The sequence below is a fragment of the Macaca thibetana genome, chromosome 15, assembly GCF_024542745.1.
Source record: "Macaca thibetana thibetana isolate TM-01 chromosome 15, ASM2454274v1, whole genome shotgun sequence".
In the NCBI taxonomy this organism is placed as follows: domain Eukaryota; kingdom Metazoa; phylum Chordata; class Mammalia; order Primates; family Cercopithecidae; genus Macaca; species Macaca thibetana.
In genome coordinates this window covers 39,860,280-39,881,417 of record NC_065592.1, presented here as the reverse complement: position 1 = coordinate 39,881,417, position 21,138 = coordinate 39,860,280, and the positions used below count along the sequence as shown (strand labels likewise).

General features: G+C 35.3%; 2 protein-coding genes across 3 annotated transcripts in view; one reads left to right on the top strand and one right to left on the bottom strand.

Moving 5' to 3' along the window:
* Positions 1–21,138, top strand: part of INVS (inversin) — a 321,952-nt gene that overhangs the window by 32,400 nt on the left and 268,414 nt on the right. The window contains exon 3 of the mRNA XM_050761483.1: positions 8,546–8,604. The gene's annotated coding sequence lies outside the window, so the exon portion shown is untranslated. The remainder of the gene's footprint in view (positions 1–8,545; positions 8,605–21,138) is intronic.
* Positions 1–21,138, bottom strand: part of ERP44 (endoplasmic reticulum protein 44) — a 115,551-nt gene that overhangs the window by 64,559 nt on the left and 29,854 nt on the right. The window contains exons 2-4 of one of the 2 annotated variants that reach the window (XM_050761505.1): positions 12,740–12,812; positions 9,924–9,963; positions 4,498–4,613 (exon numbers count right to left, since the gene is read on the bottom strand). In XM_050761505.1, coding sequence (XP_050617462.1) covers positions 4,498–4,613; positions 9,924–9,963; positions 12,740–12,812 — 229 coding nt within the window. Of the gene's footprint in view, positions 1–4,497; positions 4,614–6,128; positions 6,672–9,923; positions 9,964–12,739; positions 12,813–21,138 lie in introns of those variants that run through there. The other variant, XM_050761506.1, reaches the window with a different exon arrangement.

Sequence of the window (21,138 nt, the reverse complement as noted above, 5' to 3'; positions counted from 1 at the left end):
AGGAGAATTTATTTGCAAATCATATATATGAGGGGTGAATATCCAGAATATACAAAGAACTCCTACAACTTAACATCAACAACAAAATCCCAAATAACCTGATTTTAAAATGGGCGAAGGAGTTGAAAAAATATTTCTCCAAGGAAGATATACAAATGACCAATAAACATGTGAAAAAATACTGAACATCACTAATTATTAGGGAAATGCAAACCAACACCACAATGAGATACCATCTCACACCCATTAGTATGGCTGCTATAAACAAACAAACAAACAAACAAAACAGAAAATAGAGCCCACATGATCTCACACACCATAGTCCCAGCTACTCAGGAGGCTGGATGGGAGGATCCCTTGAGCCCAGGAGTTCCAGACCAGCCTAAACAACATAGTGAGACCTTGTCTCTATTAAAACAACAACAATAACAAAGAGAAAATAAGAAGTGCAGGTAAGCGTGTGGAGAAACTGCAACCCTTAGGTACTCCTAATGAAAATGTAAAATGATACAGCTGCTATGAAAGACTGTATGACGTTTCCTCAAAAATTACAAACTACCATATGTTCTAGCAATTCCACTGCTGGATATATATCAAAAAAAAAAAAATGGGTACTTTCTTTAAAGGTCTCAAAGAGATATTTGTACACTCATGTTCACGGCACCATTATTTACAACAGCCGATGGCAGAATCAACCCGTGTTCTCGATGGATGATAAACAAATCATGGTATATACATACCAAGAAATATTATTCAGCCTTAAAAAGCAGGGAAATTCTGATGCATGCTACAACATGAATAAGCCTTGCAAACATTATGCTAAGTGAAATATGCCAGTCACAAAAAGACAGACACTGTATGATTCCACTTATGTGGAGTACCTAGAGTAATCGCATTCACAGAAAAAGAAGGTAGAAAGGAAGTTGCTAGGGGCTGGGGAGAAGGGGCAATGGGAAGCTATTGTTTAATAGGTGTAGAGTTTCAGTTTTGCAAGATGAAGAACGGGAGACTGGTTGCACAACAATGTGAATACATTTAACAGTATTAAATTGTACAATTTAAAATGGTAAGATAGTAATTGTATGTGTATGTTACAATTTTTTTAAAAAAATACAAAGGTAGAATGGGAGAAAATATTTGCAAATTACACGTGAAAAAAGACTTGTACTCAAAATATATAAAAAACTCTCAAAACTCAGTAAGAGGGTAGGGCACAGTGGCTCATGCTTGTAATCCCAGCACTTTCAGAAGCCAAGGCATAACAATCACTTTAGCCCAGGAGTTTCAGACCAGCCTGGGCAACATAGGGAGACCTGTCTCTAAAAAAATTTTTTTTAAATTAGCCGCGTGTGGTGGCACATGCTACTTGGGAGGCTGTGGTGGAAAGGTCACTGGGGTCTGGAAGGTCGAGGCTCCAGTGAGCCGAGATTGTGCCACTGCACAACAGCCTGGGCGACACAGTAAGACCCTGTCGCAAATAAATAAATAAACAAATTTCAATAAGAAAATAAACAATCTAATAAAAAATATGTAATATTTGAACAGACACATCATCACAGATACATGAATGTCATATAAACATGTGAGAATATTCTCAACATCATTAATTATTAGAAAAATACAAATTAAACCACAAGGAGATACCACTTTCCACATATTGGAATATGTAAAATTAAATAGACTATCCACTCCAAGTTTTGACAAGAATATGGAACAATTGGAACTCTCATGTACTATTAATGGATATATAAAATAGAACAAATACTTTGGAAAATAGTTTGGCAGTTTCTTAAAAAGTTTAACATGGACCTACCACATGACCTAGCATTTCACATCTAGGTATTTGCTCAGGAAAAATGAAAACATATGCATAAAGATTTATATCTGAATGTTCATAACAGCTTTATTTGTCATCTTTATTTGTATAAAGATTTATATCTGAATGATTATAATAGCTTTATTTGTAATAGCCAGCAAGTCAAAACAACCCAAATGTCTGTCAGGAATTGAACAGATAAAGAAATTGTGGTATACAGCCACACAATAGAATGCCACTAAATAATAAGAAATAATATATGCAACATGAAACAATTTCAAAATAAACATACTGAGTCAAAAAAAAAAAAACCCGGACCAAAAAAAAACCTCATACTGTATATAAAATTCTAGAACCAACACCACTTATATAAAATTCTAGAAAATGCAAACTAATCTCCAGTGATGGAAAGCAGATGGTCCTTAAGGATAATGGAGGTAGGGGATAGAAGGGACAGACAGGGACCGCAAAGGGGCACAAGGAAAATTTTGGGGAATGACAGCTATGCTCAACATCTTGACTGTAGTGATGGTTTCATGGATATACACATGTATCAAAACCTATAAAATTATAAAATTTAAATGTGTGTAATGCATTATATGTCACTTATACCTCAATCAATCTCTTTTAAAAACTGCTTTAGGATTGAACAATTTATTTTTCGAAGCACTGATACATATATGAGTATATAAATTAAAATTGTTCAAATGGTTAGGAAAAAAAAAATTCGACCACAGAATAATCTGCCTAAAAGGCATTTCTCTTTAGAACACAGAATTCTTAAGGTTCTTCCAGTTCAAAACCTCTACAATCTAATTGGCATGTAAGAGGTTAACAAAACTACAATTTGTCTTACAATCTCTAAAGAGACTGTGGAAAATGTAAATACATTAATCAATAAGGGTTTCATAACATCATTTCTTTAAAAGAATTACATAGAAGAGAAAAAATATTCAGAGAGATGCATAATACCTCATAATATGCATAATACCTCAGATAACTTGCTGGTGGACTGAAAAGCATCTGAACTGTGCTATTTGCTCCCATAAAAAGAAAGCTTACTAGCAATGATGTCAGATTTTCTTCAAAAGTTATTGGTTTAAAAGATGGAATAAATGATATTTATGGTTCAAGGATATAAGTATTAAATTTTCTTCCCAATGAATGTAAGCTTTAGAGCATAATTTCCAATTTTATGGTTCAAATTCAGTAAAAGTAGGAACTCTTATCTGCACTGTAACATCTAATTAAATACATAAAGAATAGAAAGATTTGAAATGAGAACCCACACCAAAAACATCATGTTCTCTGTCAGCGAAAGGTCGGAGAAAAGATCTGGAAAGCAGTGTGAAAATGTAGCCCATGCTTGTACTGAAATCTTTTATTGCCCCCTTCATCCTATCTAGTTACGAATTTCAGCAGACAGAAATACTGGGTGAGGCTTAGAAGACTGTGAAATGATTTCCTGTTGGAAAATGCCTTGCTGCCTAGCACAAAGCTATATCAATAACTCCCCAAAATGTTTGAACAGAAAAGAGCAAATGAAGGCATTTGGTCAGAAGATCAGGATTCAAATTCCAGCTTGACCAGACACTGAGCTATGTAACATTGATTAAGCCACTTCATATTCATTTCCTCATCAGTAAAATGAAAAGTTAGGTGTGTGTACACACATACTAATTTTAATCAGTAGGTTAAGTATAAAAAGTAGAAAACTTGAAGAATGGGAGACAGTTCTGTATTCACACCAACTTAACCAATAATGCAATAGCTTTTTGTGAGCAGTCTCTGTCTCCCAGAAACTGTCAGATGCTTGAGACAGAGATTAATAAGTGGTTTGGTCTCCTCTTAAAAGTGAGCATTAAAAGAAAGAAAGAAAAAAAAAATTCCTGCCTTGATGAACAGACAATGCAGCTGATAAGACAACTAAGACAAACAGAACTATCAAATACAATGAGTTTAGTACGATGAGAGAGGAAAGTTCAAGTATAATGGGAGCACACAGGAGTGGGAGCACACAGGAGGAACCACCACTAGCAAGATTACTAGTTCAAGTTAGAGAAATCCATCATGTATACGAAAAACCATGGGGATTTCATAGAGAATGCTCCACCAGGACAAGCAAAATGCAAGAGGTTGGATTTTAAGAGCTTAAACTAAGTTTCTTAATACTCTTAATAATTATAATCAGTTGCTACAGCTAATTAGACCTCAAAAATAGTCTAAACCAATCTTCACAGAATCTTTACAAAAACAGAAACACACAAAAATCTCAGACTATCTTATTTGAAATGACTATAAATGGTATTTTCACATGATTCTAAAATAACAGAAATCCATTTTTTCTTCTAATACCATATTTCAATTTTATTTACTGATTTTGGTATTTGCTTTGGTAGAAAACACTGCTAATTTTGATCCCAATGCTTGACCTACTGTAATTTTTAAAATAACAACAAAAAAACCTTCACACAAGCCAAATGGAAAGTAGTGTTATAAGTACATAAAAATTAAATAGTAACAATTTAACCAAGGTCACTAGAACATTTTCGGTTTGTTCTCCACTTAAAAGCAGAGCATTTAAAAAAAAGAAAAGGAAAAAAAAGAAAAGAAAAACTATGCATGTGTGCCTGTGTTTGGGATGGGACAGTTTCTTTTAGACTTGCTATTGAGGTACTTACAGTGCTGATCACAATCAACTCTGGCAAACACTACTTGATTTTCATTTGGAAATTCTTCCTTAATGACATCGGAAGCTTCCTCAAAAATTGGATGCAACATCTGACTGAAACGACACCTATACACAGAGAAGGATGCCAATTAGAAATGAAAAGCAGAAGTAATAAAATCTTATTTCAGTTATTGCCCGTTGACATTTGATATAGGCACAATGAACAACTCTTCAAGATAATCACACACTTAATTTAATCATGGACCCTGACGTTGTTCAATGGAGATGAAGACAATTTTGAATTCAAAGACTGTATAACAATTCTAAGAATGTATAATAGATTTTGGTTTTATTCATCTTAAGATAATTGCCAGTATTATGGAGCACACAGCTAAGGATCTCTTGCAGAGGTCATAAAACAAGTCTGAAATAAGCCCTCTAAGAAGTACTACTAGGATTTGCAACTACTGAGGCTTGAACATTTATGAAAGAAATTAGCTTTCTCTATTTTATTTAATTTTTTTTGAGACAGGATCTCATTCTGTTGCCCAGGTTGGAGGGCAGGGGCACAATCTCAGCTCACTGCACCCTCCAACTCCAGGGCTCAAGCGATTCTCCCACCTCAAAATAATAAAATTTTAGACTACTGTGTAAAATATTTTAACTATATTGTAGATATTAGACTGCTCCACCTGGCTAGTTCTATCAAATCTCACAGGCAAGTTAGCATACCAAATAAATAAGTTATATTAAAAGAATATATGGTATATAATGACTATTTCCCCTCAAAATTTACCCCTTGTTAAAATGGGCTTTTACATCTGTAAACATACTAAATACAGTAAGTCTAGAAGCAAGTATCTTAAATTCCTAACCAAGACTTCCTGTCTATATTTTCTTTTACTTTAAACTCAAGGCACAAACCCCACAACAGTCTGTAAACTTGTTACTTCTAACTGTCCCTTAATCAAGTCAAACATTTCACAAATACAGTCATGTGGTGTTTAACAACAGGCATATACTCTAAGAAATACACCATTAGGTGATTTCTTCATTGTGCAAACATCATAAAGTATACTTACACAAACCTAGACGGTATAGCCTAGCATGCATCTACACTATATGGTATACAGCCTCCTATTGCTCCTAGGCTACAAACCTGTACCACATGTTAATATACTAACTACTGTAAGCAACTGTAACACAACAGCACTTGTGTATCTAAACGTATCTAAACATAGAAAAGGTACAGTAAAAATACGGTATTATACATGGGACTTCTGTCATTGACCTAAACATCATTATGTCATGGATGACTATGTTCTAGGTCATTAAAGGGACCCAATAAGAAGGGGAAGAATCAGAATTAGTAACCAGCTGAGTTAGAATGGTCTTTCTCTTACAGAAGAAGTATTAAGGATATGTAAACAAACTACAGTTGCTACTCTTGCTTCCGGAGCCCTTTTCCACCAAATAATTTACTTAAATGATGTCAGTGAACAGTTTAATCCACATGTAATTAGGTAATACATATTAGCTTTCATACAATAAAAATATTGGAAAGCCTGTGAAAGGATGCAAACAATATACTTCCTCCCTATTTCTTCTTGTGTATATATATATCTCTTCTAGCCCACTCACCTGACTTCCTAAGGAGATGTCCTAGAATATACCAAGGAGACACATCTGTATCTTCAATCTCTTGCTTTCAAGTGGCTCTTTCCTCTTTTAGCATTCTTAAATCTCTCCCATCAGGGATAAGTGGGTGGGGTCTGTGGACATCATGGACCGTGTCTTATTTGACTACGTAGTCTAATAAGCATTCAATATATGTGTATCAAATGAATAAATTGACAGAATGGAGCGGCTAGGACCCCAGGTTTGCAGGTTCTTACTGTCTGTAGAAAATAAGGTAGCTGGAGGACAGGGGGAAGCAGGGAGTCCCATTAATCAGGGGCTGATTAATGGTTTCTTGAAAAATTTAGATCTGACCTAGTGAAGAAAGAGCGGGCAAGCCTCTTTATGGCTTAAGGGCAACATAAAAAAACACATCAAGGGCTTCTTTTCTCTAGATTGTCCAGTTTGCCACCCAGTAAGTATTTAAGCATGGTTCATGTTTAAAATAGGACCTGTCTTAATACAGGTTGAATGTCCCTAATCCGAAAATTCAAAATGCTTCAAAATCTAAAACTGTTTGAGCACTGACAAGATGCTCAAAGGAAATGCTCATTAAAGCATTTTGTATTTCATATTTTTGGGGTTAGTGATGTTGAACCAGTTAAGTATAATGCAAATATTCCCAAACCTGAAAAAACCCAAAATCTGAAACACTTCTGGTCCCAAGTATTTCAGATAAGGGATACTCAACCTGTACCAAAAGATGAAAAGGGAAAATGAAATAAAATGTTACGTTTATAAAAGGAACATCACAAAAGAAATGGATCTATTAAAAGGGCCTAACGGTCATCTAAACCTAATCTCCAATCTAGTACTTAAATCAATCCTTAACAAATCTACCAAATAGATAAGTCTTTGCAGAGACATTCTGAGGGCACTTACTAATATGATCTAGTTAGAGAAAGAAATAAGTTTTGCAGTCAGGCATACCTGAATTTAAATCCCAGTTCCACCACTTACTAGCCATATGACCTTTCTGAGCCTCAATTCCTCAACCTAAAAGGAAATTATAATACCTACCTGCAGAGTAGTTCTGAGCATTTAAAACAACCTATGTAAAGAGTCTGGATGGGAATGGTTAATGGGTACAAAAATATAGTTAGAATGAATAAGATCTAGTAGGATGACTACAGTAAACAGAAATGTATTGTACATTTTTAAATAAAAGAGTAAAACTGGAATGTTTGTAACATAAATGATGAATCCTTGAAGTGATGAATACTCCATTTACCCTGATGTGTGTTTTTTTTGTTTTTGTTTTGAGACAGAGTCTCACTCTGTCACTCAGGCTGGAGTGCAACAGCGTGATCTCGGCTCACTGCAACCTCCGCCTCCTGAGTTCAAGCAATTCTCCTGTCTCGGCCTCCCAAGTAGCTGGGATTACAGGTGCCCGCCACATCCGGCTTTTTGTATTTTTAGTAAAGACGGGGTTTCACCATGTTCGTCAGGCTAGTCTTGAACTCCTGACCTCAGGTGATCCGCCCGCCTTGGCCTTCCAAAGTGCTGTGATTACAGGTGTGAGCCACCGCGCCCGGCCATGTGATTATCATACTTTGTTCACCTCTATCAAAATATCTCATGTACCCCATAAATATATATACCTACTATGTACCCATAAATATTAGGTAATCTGTTTTAAATAGTCTGGCACAAAACAGCATTATTAACCACCTACTACAGTATTACTCGAGGAGCTGCAGTATTTTTAAGCACCTCTATTACGGAATTATTAAACTGTGCCACATCCATAACTTCCAGAAGGAACTCAGAGTCTAGACTTTGAGGCCACATAGTATTAAGTCTATGTCCTACAGCCAATTACCCAAGCTTTTTCAGCTGTATAAAAGAGTATTAATTCATTAACAACTTAAGGTATTCTTGAGGTAATGTTTTACCAAATAACTTAGTCCACGTTTCCAATTCAGTTTTTTTTTTTTTTTTTTTTTTTTTTTTCCAAAAGATCCCAGCAGCATGTTCTATTACTCTTTCTTGCAACATACAAAATCTCTCAGTCAGGAGAAAGTCGCTCTAGTTTTTCTTCAGACATCATCTAGTTGGGTAACCTTGGGAAAGTACTTCACTCCCCTGGATTTCAGTTTTCTTATTTTAAAATGGATTGGACTACATAATCTTCTGCCAAATTTTGTGGCTATTAATACATCTTGACAACCCTAATTTACCTTGAAAAATGCTACCTCTGTTACATATTTTATAAATAGCATTTTCTCTGTGTATCTGCAACTTTTTTAAACTGAAGTTTTTTAAATAATCATACCATATATACATTCATTTAGCAGACATTATGTACTTATCAGCCACATATTAAGCAAAGTGCTTGGGGATTAAAGTTGAAAATAAAACTATGGTATGTATTTTCACAGAGCAAACAATGTAGCAGGGAGTCACCAACTGGATTACAGCCTACAAGTGTTATGACTGGGTAAGTATGGGTGTTACGGGAAATAACAGAAGGGCTCCTAATCAGAGTCAAGAGTAGGGGAAGGTGTATTGATCCAGGAGGATAACCTGGAGAAAGTGGCAACTAATCTAAGACTTGAAAGATTAGAAGTTAACTAAGTAAAGAAATGGGTGACAGAAGAATGATCCATCCAGGCAGGGGAAATATCATACCTAACAGTCCAGTGATGAAATACAGAATTTTACAGGAATTGAAAGCAGCTTAGTTTAACTGGAGCAGAATGTGGAAGTGGAGAGAGGCCAGACATAACAGCTACAGAGGGAATAAAAGACCAGTTCATAAGGGGCCTTCTGTAAAGGATTTAAATTTTAACCCAAAGGTAATGGAAACATTTTAAGGGTTTTAAGAAGGGGTATAAACTAATCTTATTTACACTGTAAGAAAGAGAACTCTGGCTTACATTGTAGAGAACATAATGGAGATACGTAAGCCTAGAGCACAGAAAAGAAATGAGGAGACTGTAGCATGAATTCTAAGTAAATGACAGGACTGTGACCTGGAGTATGGTAGTCATAGCTAGTAGGTAGTAAGCCTTAAAGGGTCAGAAAAGATACAGAGTGTCTAGTGATAAAGATTATGCCAGTGTTTCAGACTCTTTCCAGCTAAATCTCCCTTGTGTTTCAGAATCTTTCTAGCTAAATCTCCCTTCTTCCTGTCTCCATGCCATATTCTGTAACATCTACTATACAACATGTTGTTCTAGATGCTGGGAATACTGAGTATGCCATTATCTCTGCCCTCCAAGTTTGTTTGCTAGGGCACAAACAAATAAGAAAAGACAAAACATTTAGTAAGAAAAAGAAAGTGGTACATAGAGTACTATATAAACACAAAAGACAGGCGCTGATTCAGCCAGGGGAAGGAGTAAAGGTATCCTAGAAGAGGCAGCAGATTGTATAAATTTTAAAATGTCAACATTATTTTTCCTTCTAAACTTGCCATACCCAAATCATGACTTACAAACACTACCCTCCTTCCACAGTCAGGACAAATACAGAATTGCAATATGTGTTCCCTTTGAGTGGGGGGTGGAGAGAGTCATATTTAAGTTATGTGTTACCTGTTTTAAGATATGTGATAACAGAATCAACTCTATTTCTTTCTTAAAACAGAAATCCTTACCAAATTAAACTACTTCCTTTGTGGATGAAACTTAATTGACTTTATGTATGGAATACTGTCTTGAAATAGTAAAAGCCTTCCCTTCCCCTTTCTAGCAAAGAAAAATTAACCTTTAGCAAGTAAAAACAAACCCAAACCCAAACAATAAGATTACTTACCAGTCAGCATAAAAATTTACTAAAGCAACATCAGCATTGTCTGAAATTGAAAGACAAAACCAAATAAACTAAGTTATTTGTAATAATTTTTACATAATTAAAGATACAGTTTCATTATGATCTTTGTCCAATATAAGGGTCCACTTAAAAAAACACAGTAACTATTATCTCTCACTCAGAAACCTAGAGTCATGGACAGCTTATAGAATTTATGGGAAACTTTGTCTCTTTTCTCTGTATGCTTTATAAGTTCACTGCATCTTTTATTTTAAGGAGACTGGGTCTCACTCTATTGCCCAGGCTGGAGTGCAGTGGCATGATCAAAATCCAGTGCAGCCTCAAACTCCTGGGTTGACGTGATCCTCCCACCTCACCCTCCCAAGTAGCTAGGACTACAGGCAAACACCACCACACCTGGCTAACTTTTTTTTTTTTTTTTTTTTTTGAGACGGAGTCTCGCTCTGTCCCCCTGGCTGGAGTGCAGTGGCGCGATCTTGGCTCACTGCAAGCTCCGCCTCCCAGGTTCACGCCATTCTCCTGCCTCAGCCTCCCCAGTAGCTGGGACTACAGGCGCCCAACACCGCGCCCAGCTAATTTTTTGTATTTTTAGTAGAGATGGGGTTTCACCGTGGTCTCGATCTCCTGACCTTGTGATCCGCCCGCCACAGCCTCCCAAAGTGCTGGGATTACAGGCGTGAGCCACCGCGCCCGGCCTTTTTTTTTTTTTTTTTTTTTTTGAGACAGAGTCTCACTCTGTTGCCCAGGTTGGAGTGCAGTGGCGTGATCTCGGCTCACTGCAAGCTCTGCCTCCCGGGTTCACACCATTCTCCTGCCTCAGCCTCCCGAGTAGCTGGGACTACAAGCACCTGCCACCACGCCAGGCTAATTTTTTTTGTATTTTTAGTAGAGACGGGGTTTCACCATGTTAGCCAGGATGGTCTCAATCTCCTGACCTTGTGATCCGCCCGCCTCGGCCTCACCTGGCTAATTTTCGAATTTTTTTGTAGAGACAGGATCTGGTTATATTGCCTAGGCTGGTCTTGAACTCCTGGCCTCAAGCAACCTCCCACCTTAACCTTCCAAAGTGCTGGGATTACAGGCATAAGCCATCACACCGGGCTCCGTTCATTGCATCTTAAATGAATTTAAAGCAAATGGGAAATTAAGCCCAGATAAGGCAAGTAAGCTACTATCATAAAAAGTAAAGTGGAATGATCTGTATTTTATTTTTTGATCTTCCATATTCACAACTGAGAATTAGTTCTGCAAACAAAATCCCACATCACAGAAAAGACCTGTATAACTAAGTTATTTCTAAACCTCACATATCCCACCTAGTTGCAACAAGTAATCTACAACTAACAGTGTTGCACAAGACGCCACGTTTTTGGTTCCTATCCATTTAACAGTTATTCCCTCCTACAAAAATAACAGCATCATTTGCATATCAGGATGTAAGGACATGAGAAAGATGTAGCGCTTTTTGCCTAACCCTAATTCAGAGAAACTTAAACTCCTCAAGCACTCATGAAAAAAACAAAGATATTCTAGAATTTGAAAGATGACAGAAGTGAGAATGATATGTGAGTTTCAATTCCTTTCTTTCCTTTTTACCATCAAGTTACTTTTTATATACTTGCTTATTTGCTCTAAAGCAATGATTCACAAACTGTGGTTCCTGGACCAGAAACACCAACATCACCTGGGAACTCACAGACATGCAAATCCTTAGGTAGGGGTCTAGCAGTTTCCTAGCAGTATAGATATTAAAAAGTGTTCCAGGTGATTCTGATACGTGCTAAAGTTTATGGAACCACTCCTCTAAAGAGACTCCATAAGACAGGAATAGACTTTTAGCATTTAAAGTTCCAGGAACATAATATATTACACTGAATGAATGTTGTAACTCCTTTTGCCTCTATTACATGCGTAAGATGGATGGTTAAAAAAAGAAATTATTTATGCACACTGTACATTTTCTTAAAGCTCCTAAGTTATTATTTTCTATCAACCACATCTTCAGCTCTCCTTTACTATTTTTAAAAAACAAGAAATGGTTTCTCAAGTTAATTATATCCATAACCACATTGTCAGCAAACAAACCATTCAGCAAAAAACTTATCAGGCCAAGTGTGGTGGCTCATGCCTGTAATCCCAGCACTTTGGGAGGTCAAGATGAGAGGACTGCTTGAGGCCAGGAGTTCGAGACCAGCCTGGGCAACACAGCGAGACCATGTCTCTACAAGAAAAATTTAAAATTAGCTAGGTGCAGTGGAGCACACCTGTAGTCCTAGCTAACTTGGAAGGTTGAGGAAAGAGGATTGCTTGAGCCCAGGAGGTCAAGGCTGAAGAGAGCTATAATATTATCATGTTACTGCACTCCAGTCTGGGTGACAAAGCAAGACCCTTTCTCTAAAACAAAAAATAAAAATAGTACTGAACTTAACTGGACCAATAACAATAAAAGAGATCAGAGTAGGCGATCTAATTAAAGGGAAAAAAGAAAAAAAAGTCTAGACTGTGTCCCAAGGTCATTAACATTTAGTACTGTACAGCGAGAACTATTGGTCTCTAAGTAGGATTATCAAAACATTTCATGAATTGTTAAGAATGGTATCTACATCAAGTCAAAGAAATAAAAAAGACGAAAAGTAACCAAAAGTGCTTTGATAATTCAGAAAGTCATGGAATTAATCAGAATGCCAGCTCTTGATCTGTGCTAGCTGCGATTTTATTGTGTGTTTTTTTTTAGAGAGAGAGTTGTAAACTAACTCTCTATAGAGAAGAGTACACTTAAAAAATATTGAGGTACTTACTTAAAATTTCATCTATATTCTCTGTATCAAGACTTGTTATTTCAGTTGTTACAGGAGTAAAAACCCAAGTTACCTGAAAATTTAAAAAATGAGAAATTAATAAATGTGTCCACAAAAGGCAAATACGTAAAAGCGGAAAGTCTAAAAATAAATAAAGTTGATTCCACTTGTTCCTTACAAAATTATATATCAACTGAATTGAATCTTTATTATCTAGTCTAATCTTTCACTAGATAAATGAAATAGGAGAAATACTAGCTTCTCAAACCTAGCAATTGATCAAATAAAACTTTCTATAGTTGCAAATATACAAAATAGCTTCTAAGGAATTAGAAAAACTGAGAATATACATATCTTTTCAAATTAATACTTTCAAGAACTTTAGCGCCACAAGAAAAAATGTGTGAGATTATCAGTGTTTCAAGTATAAATATAAAAACCAACGCTAAGTCTGCTGATTCTATCCTGCCGTGTTTCTAAGACAGAAGAAAATAATGAAGAATGCAAGAAAGACTTTTGCAAGTTGTAAACCAAAAGCCCTTCCTGTATAATTTTCACTTATTGGTGATAACAATGTGTTACATGAGAGGCTATTAAAAAGAAAATAAGAATGTTTTTGCACTTTAATGAACCTGAAATCCAAAATTCAAGTTTATCAAAGAAAATCTTAGCCATCTGCAAAACAAAGAAAATATAAAATTTTAAACTAAACTAGCGTTTTTAAAATTTAAAATTTTAAATTTTAAACTAAACTAAATGTTTACTTATTTTAAAAAGTAAAATTTAGTGTATTTTATTTTTAGTTTCCAACTTTAATCACTTGGTGTTTGCTGCCTAGAGAGTTTTTTGTTTGAAATAGAGTTTGTGTATGGAAATTGACTTACTAAATCACTGCTTTTTACTGAATGACAACTAACGTCAGGCTCTCATCAAAGTGCTGAAGACTATTCCTTTGCCCACCCATTTCCTGAATACTTCAGCACTTACAACAGACTTAAAACTTTTCTAATTCACCAACAATTCAATCTAAATGCTATAAAGAGATACAATGATGCTAGTATATAAATAAGCCCAGCTAAATTTTAAAAATATTTCTGGGCTGGGTGCGGTGGCTCATGCCTGTAATCCTAGAACTTTGTGAGGCCAAGGCGGGCAGATCATGAGGTCAAAAGATTGAGACTCTCCATCCTGGCCAATATGGTGAAACCATATATATATGTATATTATATATAAATTATTATATAATTATATATTATATAATAATTTATAATATATATTATATAATATATATAAATTATTATATTATATATTATATAATATAATACATTATATTATATAATATAATTATATAATGTATTATATATAATTATATATTATATATATATTTCTATAGACTTATTCTTTTCTTAGGAAAGGCCTAAGGATAACACTAAGTCTTATTTTTAAATTACTGTAACGGTGTAGCCAATAACTATCATGTCTGTTAGCAACCAATAAATTATACTCTCCTAAAAGTAGGCTAAATAATTGCAAATCTCTAAATATTTGACTTATAAAACTAATTTCATTATTTTCAGTGCCTCAAACATTAACTGTAAAGATCAGACTTCCCTCACTAGTCATTAGTTACTACTGATGGGGTTTAGGACACATTACTCCAAAATACGGCACGTTGGCATTTGAGGAAACAGAAGCAAAAAGGTCTCCCTGACCTTCTCCTGCCCTTCTCCCCTAAACAGGTCATAAAATAATTCTGACATTTCTCTAAAGTAGGTCTTAAGACTCCCCCTAAGAGACATATCCTCTAGACCCTGAGAAAAGGAATATCCCAATCTCTGAGGACACAGAGATGCCAAGAAGAATCTGAACAGTTCCCTCAGTTTATTACTATTAGATCATAACCGCTTTGTCCAGTCGTATGTCTGTACAACTGTTCACTCTTCATCAACCTATGAATTTTTAAAGTTTTTCCCACTTCTTTGGGTTGTAATTTCTGAAGGCTCCCATGTCATGTAAAACTTATATTAAATAAATTTGTATGCTTTTCTCTTGTTAGTGTACCTTTTATTATAGGAGTCTCAGATATGACCTAGAGATGGGTAAGAAATCTTTTCTACTCTACATTATCAATGTCTTCATAACAGATCCTGCCTTCATAAGTATCTGACCAGTTCTACATAACTGTGGATCCCAATAATATTGGTAACAGCAAGATTTTACACTTGTGTGCTAAAGAAAAACTCAAGAAGGCAGAAAAATATTATCATAGAACAATGAAGTTGGCATTATCAAAGTCAAATCATGAAATAATTCAATAATATTTACAGTGTCTACTAGGTACTGAGGGCACAAATGCATAGAGCATGGTGTGTGCTGCCTCAAATCTGGGTAAGTGGGATATCCATTGCTCAAACATCTATCATTTCTTTGTGTTGGGCTCCAAATCTACTCTTTTGGTTATTCTGAAATATTTTTGAAGAGTTAATTATCATCTATCAAAATATGTAGAGAGAATGAATATATGTTTAAAATCTAAAGTTAATAGTTTTTTGCTAGCTGGGCACAGTGGCTCATGCCTATAATCCCAGCACTTCGGGAGGCCAAGGCAGGAGGACCCCTTGAGGCCAGAAGTTCAAGACCAGCCTAGGCAACATAGCAAGACCTTGTCTCTACAAAAACACTTAAAAAATTAGCCAGGCATGGTGGCACATGCCTGCATTCCTAGCTACTGGGGAGGCTAAGGCCACTGGATCACTTGAACCCAGAAGTTCGAGTTTGCAGTGAGCTATGATTGTGCCACTGCACTCCAGCCTAGATGACAGAACAGACCCTGTCTCAAAAAAAAAAAAAAAAAAAAAAGAGAGAGAAAGACAGGAAAATAGCATTTTATCTTGAAACACTTACATGGGAAAAACATTTACATGCTAAGTAATGGCAAAAATGAGGCAATGATCAATTTGGCTGTATTAAATAGATAACTGTTACTTTAAACACACTGTGCTAATAAATATGCAAGTGGTAAGATTGGTATTTTGCTAACAGTTGTGTTTGTTAAGAGGGCCCAAAGCAAGAAAACTCTCTGACCCAGTAATCTCTGCTCCCTGTAGGGTGTAAAGGAGGCATTTTCCTGTTAGCTTATCATTAACATTTCTATTAATATGCAGTATGAAGGGAAAAACGTGTTGTTTATTTGAACTGTTAGTAAGCTCCACTAGTCTGACAAATTGTTTCTTTTCATGTCAGCCCTGGGCAGCAACAAGATTCTCCCAGGAAAACATCTTCATGTGTCAAATGCTATAGTGCTTAAGTAAAATAAAGTATAACTCCAGACCATAAAGCTTTTGATAGGGATCATTAATATTTTTTTCAATTTAGACTTGAATAAAACTTCTAAATTTATGTTAAAAACAAAAACATATGGAAATTTTCATAGATCTCAATAGTTATGAAGAATATAGTCTCTAATGATGAAATATTTAGACAACATATACAAATATACAGATATGAACTTAGGAAGTATTTTACAACTTGGTCATTCTTTCCAGTTTATTAGCTCATTTGCTTGCCAAGAAAGCAAAGCAGAGTGGCATCTTTAATCATCTCCCATAATTCATTAGATAAGTCCTCCATGCATTTACTATATCAACTATTACATTTCAGCCTAGTGACGGGATCTTATATAAAAAGGCATACGAGTAAAATGGCAAATACCATATCCAAATGCACTTAAAAGACTAATAAAACTGAAAGGCTAGCTTTCAATAACAGGAGCTTCTTCAGCAAGGAAAGAATATTTTCTTCCGTTAGATGGTTATTAAAAATTTGGATCCCTCCTCGCTCTGAAAACTGAGAGCACTTTCTATAGGGTGTAATTATTCTGTCTTAAAGAAACACATTAATTCCATCCTTAAATCAGTTATTTGTGCTGGTGTCTTACTTCCTCCAACAGACTGGGAGTACCTTGAAAGTAGAGACCACTTTATTCAATTTTGTATCCCACAGATCACTGTACCCTGTTTGTACACAAGAAACATTCAAATATGAACTAAATGAATGACTAGATGGATGAATAGGTAGATGATGTTAACACACTAAGAATTTAGAGAGACGATATTGGATATGAGAAGTAGGAGGAAAAGGTCCCGAAATGGAAATTGAGAACAAACATTTTAATATGTTTGAGGAAAATGAGGTTATCAAATAAAAATAAAGTCTATACTATAATTTGGTTTTAATTATATAATAACAAAAAGCACACCACTTGGTGATGAGTCACAGACTTAGAAGGAATCTCACAAAGGATCTTCCCACCTATTGCAGAAACCCCTCTTCATCACTACTTAACAGTTGCCATAAACCCCTAGTAATTTCTTCTGATTCCCCCAGCTGTTCTTTGGTATGATTTCCAGACACTTCAGCACATACCGTCACACTGCATAACAATGTTTTGGTTAATGAGAGGCTACATATATGACAGTGGTCCCATAAGATTATAATGAAGCTGAAAAATTCCTGGAGCCTCTTGACGTCTTGATAATCCTGACCCTGTGTAGGTCTAGGCTAATGTGTGTGTTTTTGTCTTGGTTTTCAACAAAAAAGCTAAAAAGAAAAAAATATTTTAATAAAAAAAGCAAACAGAATGAGGTTATAAAGAAAGATGCTTTTGTACAGCTATGTAATGTGCTGGTATTTTAACCTCCATATTATTATAAAAGAGTCAGAAGTTAAAAATTAAAACATATAGTTAAAAAGTTACAGTAAGCTAAAGTTAATTTAGTATTAAAGAAAAAAGATATTTTAAAATAAGTTTAGTATTACCTAAGTTTATAAAGGCTACAGTAATGTACAGTAATAACCTAGGCCTTCTCATTAACTCATCACTCACTGACTCACCCACAGCAACTTCCAGTCCTGCAAGTTTCATTCATGTTAAGTGCCCTATACATGTATATAACTTTTTTATCTTTTATACTATATTTTTACTGTCTTTTCTACATTTAGATACACAAATACCATTGTATTACAATTGTCTACAATATTTAGTAACATACTATACAAGTAGCCTAAGAGTAATAGGCTATTCCATATAGCCCAGATGTGTAGTAGGCCATACCATCTAGGTTTGTGTAAGTATATTCTATAACATTTGCACAATGACAAAATTACCTCATGACACATTTCTCAGAACATATCCCCATCATCAAGCCATGCGTTATTGTACTATATACTTGAAAACTGCTAAGAGATTCTATAATAAATATTCTCACAACAAAAAAAAAATGTGAGGTGATAGATATGGTAATTAGCTTGACGTAATCATTTAACAATATATACATATATCAGAATACCTCATTGTACATCATAAATATACACAATTTTTGTCAATTATACCCTAATAAAGCTGGGCAGTAGAAGAAAGCAAATCATCCATAAACTACCACAAAACAGAAGAAGAGTTATATTACATTAGTGGATAAAAATTTGACACTTCTTGTATGGTATTATAATTTGAGGTTGTTAATTCAGTCATGAAAATAAATGATTTGAGACTTTCAGGACTAGAAGCTAATAAAACGTCAGGTAAAACAGGTTATCAAATACTACTTCTGTTAATAAGATTTCTAATTCATAGAAGCATTAGCTAGGCGTCAAGTGTAATTTCTTAGAATATCCTAGTAAATGAGTTTAGAAAACAAGAAGTATTTCTAGTGAGTTTGTTTATTTAGAGCTCAATATCTTCAAACCTTGATATTTTAAGTGTGGTCTCTGAAACTGCCACACTGGTATCACCTACGAGCTTGTGAGAAATAGACAATACTAGGCCCCACTCCAGACCTACTGAATGAGAAGCTCTATTCCAGTAAGATGCCCAGTTGATTCCTATGCATACTAAAGTTCAGGAACACTGTTTTGGAAAGAAATTTTTTTTACTCTAGGAGCAAGCGTGTAAATTCATTTTAAACTCTGTACGATGTTTTTGATCCTCAAATATGAACACCAGTACAAGTAAGACTCATCTGTGACAATGCATTGACATGCAAATTGCTGTGCTTTTAGAAAAATGTAGAATGAATCTACAACCTATCAGAGATGTATATAGATGTTAATTTTTTAAAGTATACTGTCTTCTGCTCAAAAAAAAATAGCTTAAACAGATATTTCTGCATGAAATCACTGTCATAAAATAGAAGCTTCGATAGGGGATATTTCTTTCCCTGTGGCATTACTGTTCTCAGTTGGCAGTACATCTGCTAGGCATTCTGCTGCAATAGCTTAGTGTATTTTTGCTAAATCTTTCACTGACTTGCCTTTCTGTTGGGAGATTCTCAGAGCCCTTTCTTTACAAACTATGTCTCTCCTATAGCAAAAAACAAGCAATGGACCAGACAACAGTTATCTTCCATTTCTAATCTAGATTGACAAGTCAGCCTACCATCTGCCAAGTCCCAATGCCCTGAGACCTAGGCTGCTTCTCCTCCCTGGGGGCCACTTCTCTGACTCCAATCAGTCCACTCTTACTTTCAGTTTTGCATTAAGCTGGCAGGCAAGAGAAGTATAAAGGTTTCCAGTTGGCTTCAAGGAGCAGGAGATGTTGAAATGTCCCTGGAGAAAAGAAGTTGAGGCTGACAGGAACTATAAGGGCCTTGAAGTTGGGTATCAATCAAGGCACATCTCACACTATTCACATTCCCAGAAGCATTATAATGAACTAGAAGTTCAAAGAGAGGGGAAAAATAGGACTAAATATAGAATAACACTGGGAAGCTACTTTAACCCTTAAATTGTTCAGCAGTACAACCTTACTATAGCATCGGTGCAACCCATCTTGGTCATGTGAGAACCAATCTGCATTTATAAAGAAACACTGGAAGAATTATAAGATTTCCTCGTTAAATAAGTCAAAATATGATGCAGAAATTTGAGAAAACAAATACCATATCCCCAAAAAGTTCAAATATAGATAATGCAAACCCTTAATCTCAAATCCTGCCAATAAAAACAATCATGAACAAATAAAAAGAAACAAAATCTGTTGCAATTCATACTTTTTCTTGAATTTTAGTTATTTGATCATGCATGAATTTCCATTAAAAACTGATGTTATCTGTGTTTCGTTCTTCAGTGTATTTAAAATTGAGATTAACTAATTTACCTGGAATAGACAATGTATTTTTCTCTGACCTTCGAAGAGGATATTTTTGTTACAAAAAGCTTTTCAGAGCTGGGGGTGAACTTCTCAATGTGTGGAAAAAATTATTCTCTTAAAATCACCACATTTTGCTCTTCTAAAACTCAAACTTCTAGCAATGGCAGTACTAACAAAGCATGGGAATTGAAGAGAAGTCAAGATAAGAATTGTGACCATTCTACTTTGTGCTGCACTGTAATTCTTACCCAGGATACTTGATGAGAGAATGTTACCTTAAGAGAATCTACATACACGTCGGTACATACATCTTTTGTTCACTTACCCATTCCACAAATATTTCACTGAGTCATCACAGTGTCAACATGCTAGACACTGTGAAAAACGTAATTTGTACATGGTTACATTAATCTTATGAACTTCATTTTCTACATTAAAATTAAGAGAGAGAAAGAAGGTTCTCTCATTCAAATATTTTAAGAGTCATCCACAATTCCTGCAAAGTCATTATATACTCTCTAAAGAAGATAACTGCTGGGCATTAAACCATGAGATTACTTGTATGTCAGTACTCTCTTTTTGCCTGGGCTTTCATGAAGCTTTGAATTAATTTTAGTGCAGAATGAATGTGTATCCACACTGTTACTGAACAATCTTTTAACATCACTAAAAGTGGGACAACCAAGTATTCTGCTTCTTGATGGGATGCAAATATAAAACAGAAAGCACCACTTGTAAATATTCTTAACAACAACCAATTTGAACATTATCTCAATCTAATCAAGTCCAAGAAGCTAGTGCATAAGAAACACTGGCTACGGAGAAACATTTTGTAAAATGACACCATGAGGATGCAAGCTGCCATATCAGATGACAGGAAATTTTACAGAAAACAATGATAGCCTATCTTCATTTGGCTTCCCCACAGAAGTAGACTCTGAGACAAGGAGTTAAGTACAACGAGTCAAGTATTTGGGAGATAAAGGAGGAATAGAGAAGCAAGACAGGGACAGAAACTCAGGCAATATACTATAGCAGGTGAGCTATAGTATTGGTATACTAAACTTTGGAAATACCAATGTTTTCATTAACTTTTAAACAATTTTTCAAAGTTTATACTCAACAGATTGTGGTACCTCCTAAATTATATAATTTTTTTTTTTTTTTGAGACAAGATCTTGCTTTGTCACCTAGGCTGGAGTGCAGTGGCATGATCTCAGCTCACTGCGACCTCCACCTCCTGGGCTCTAGC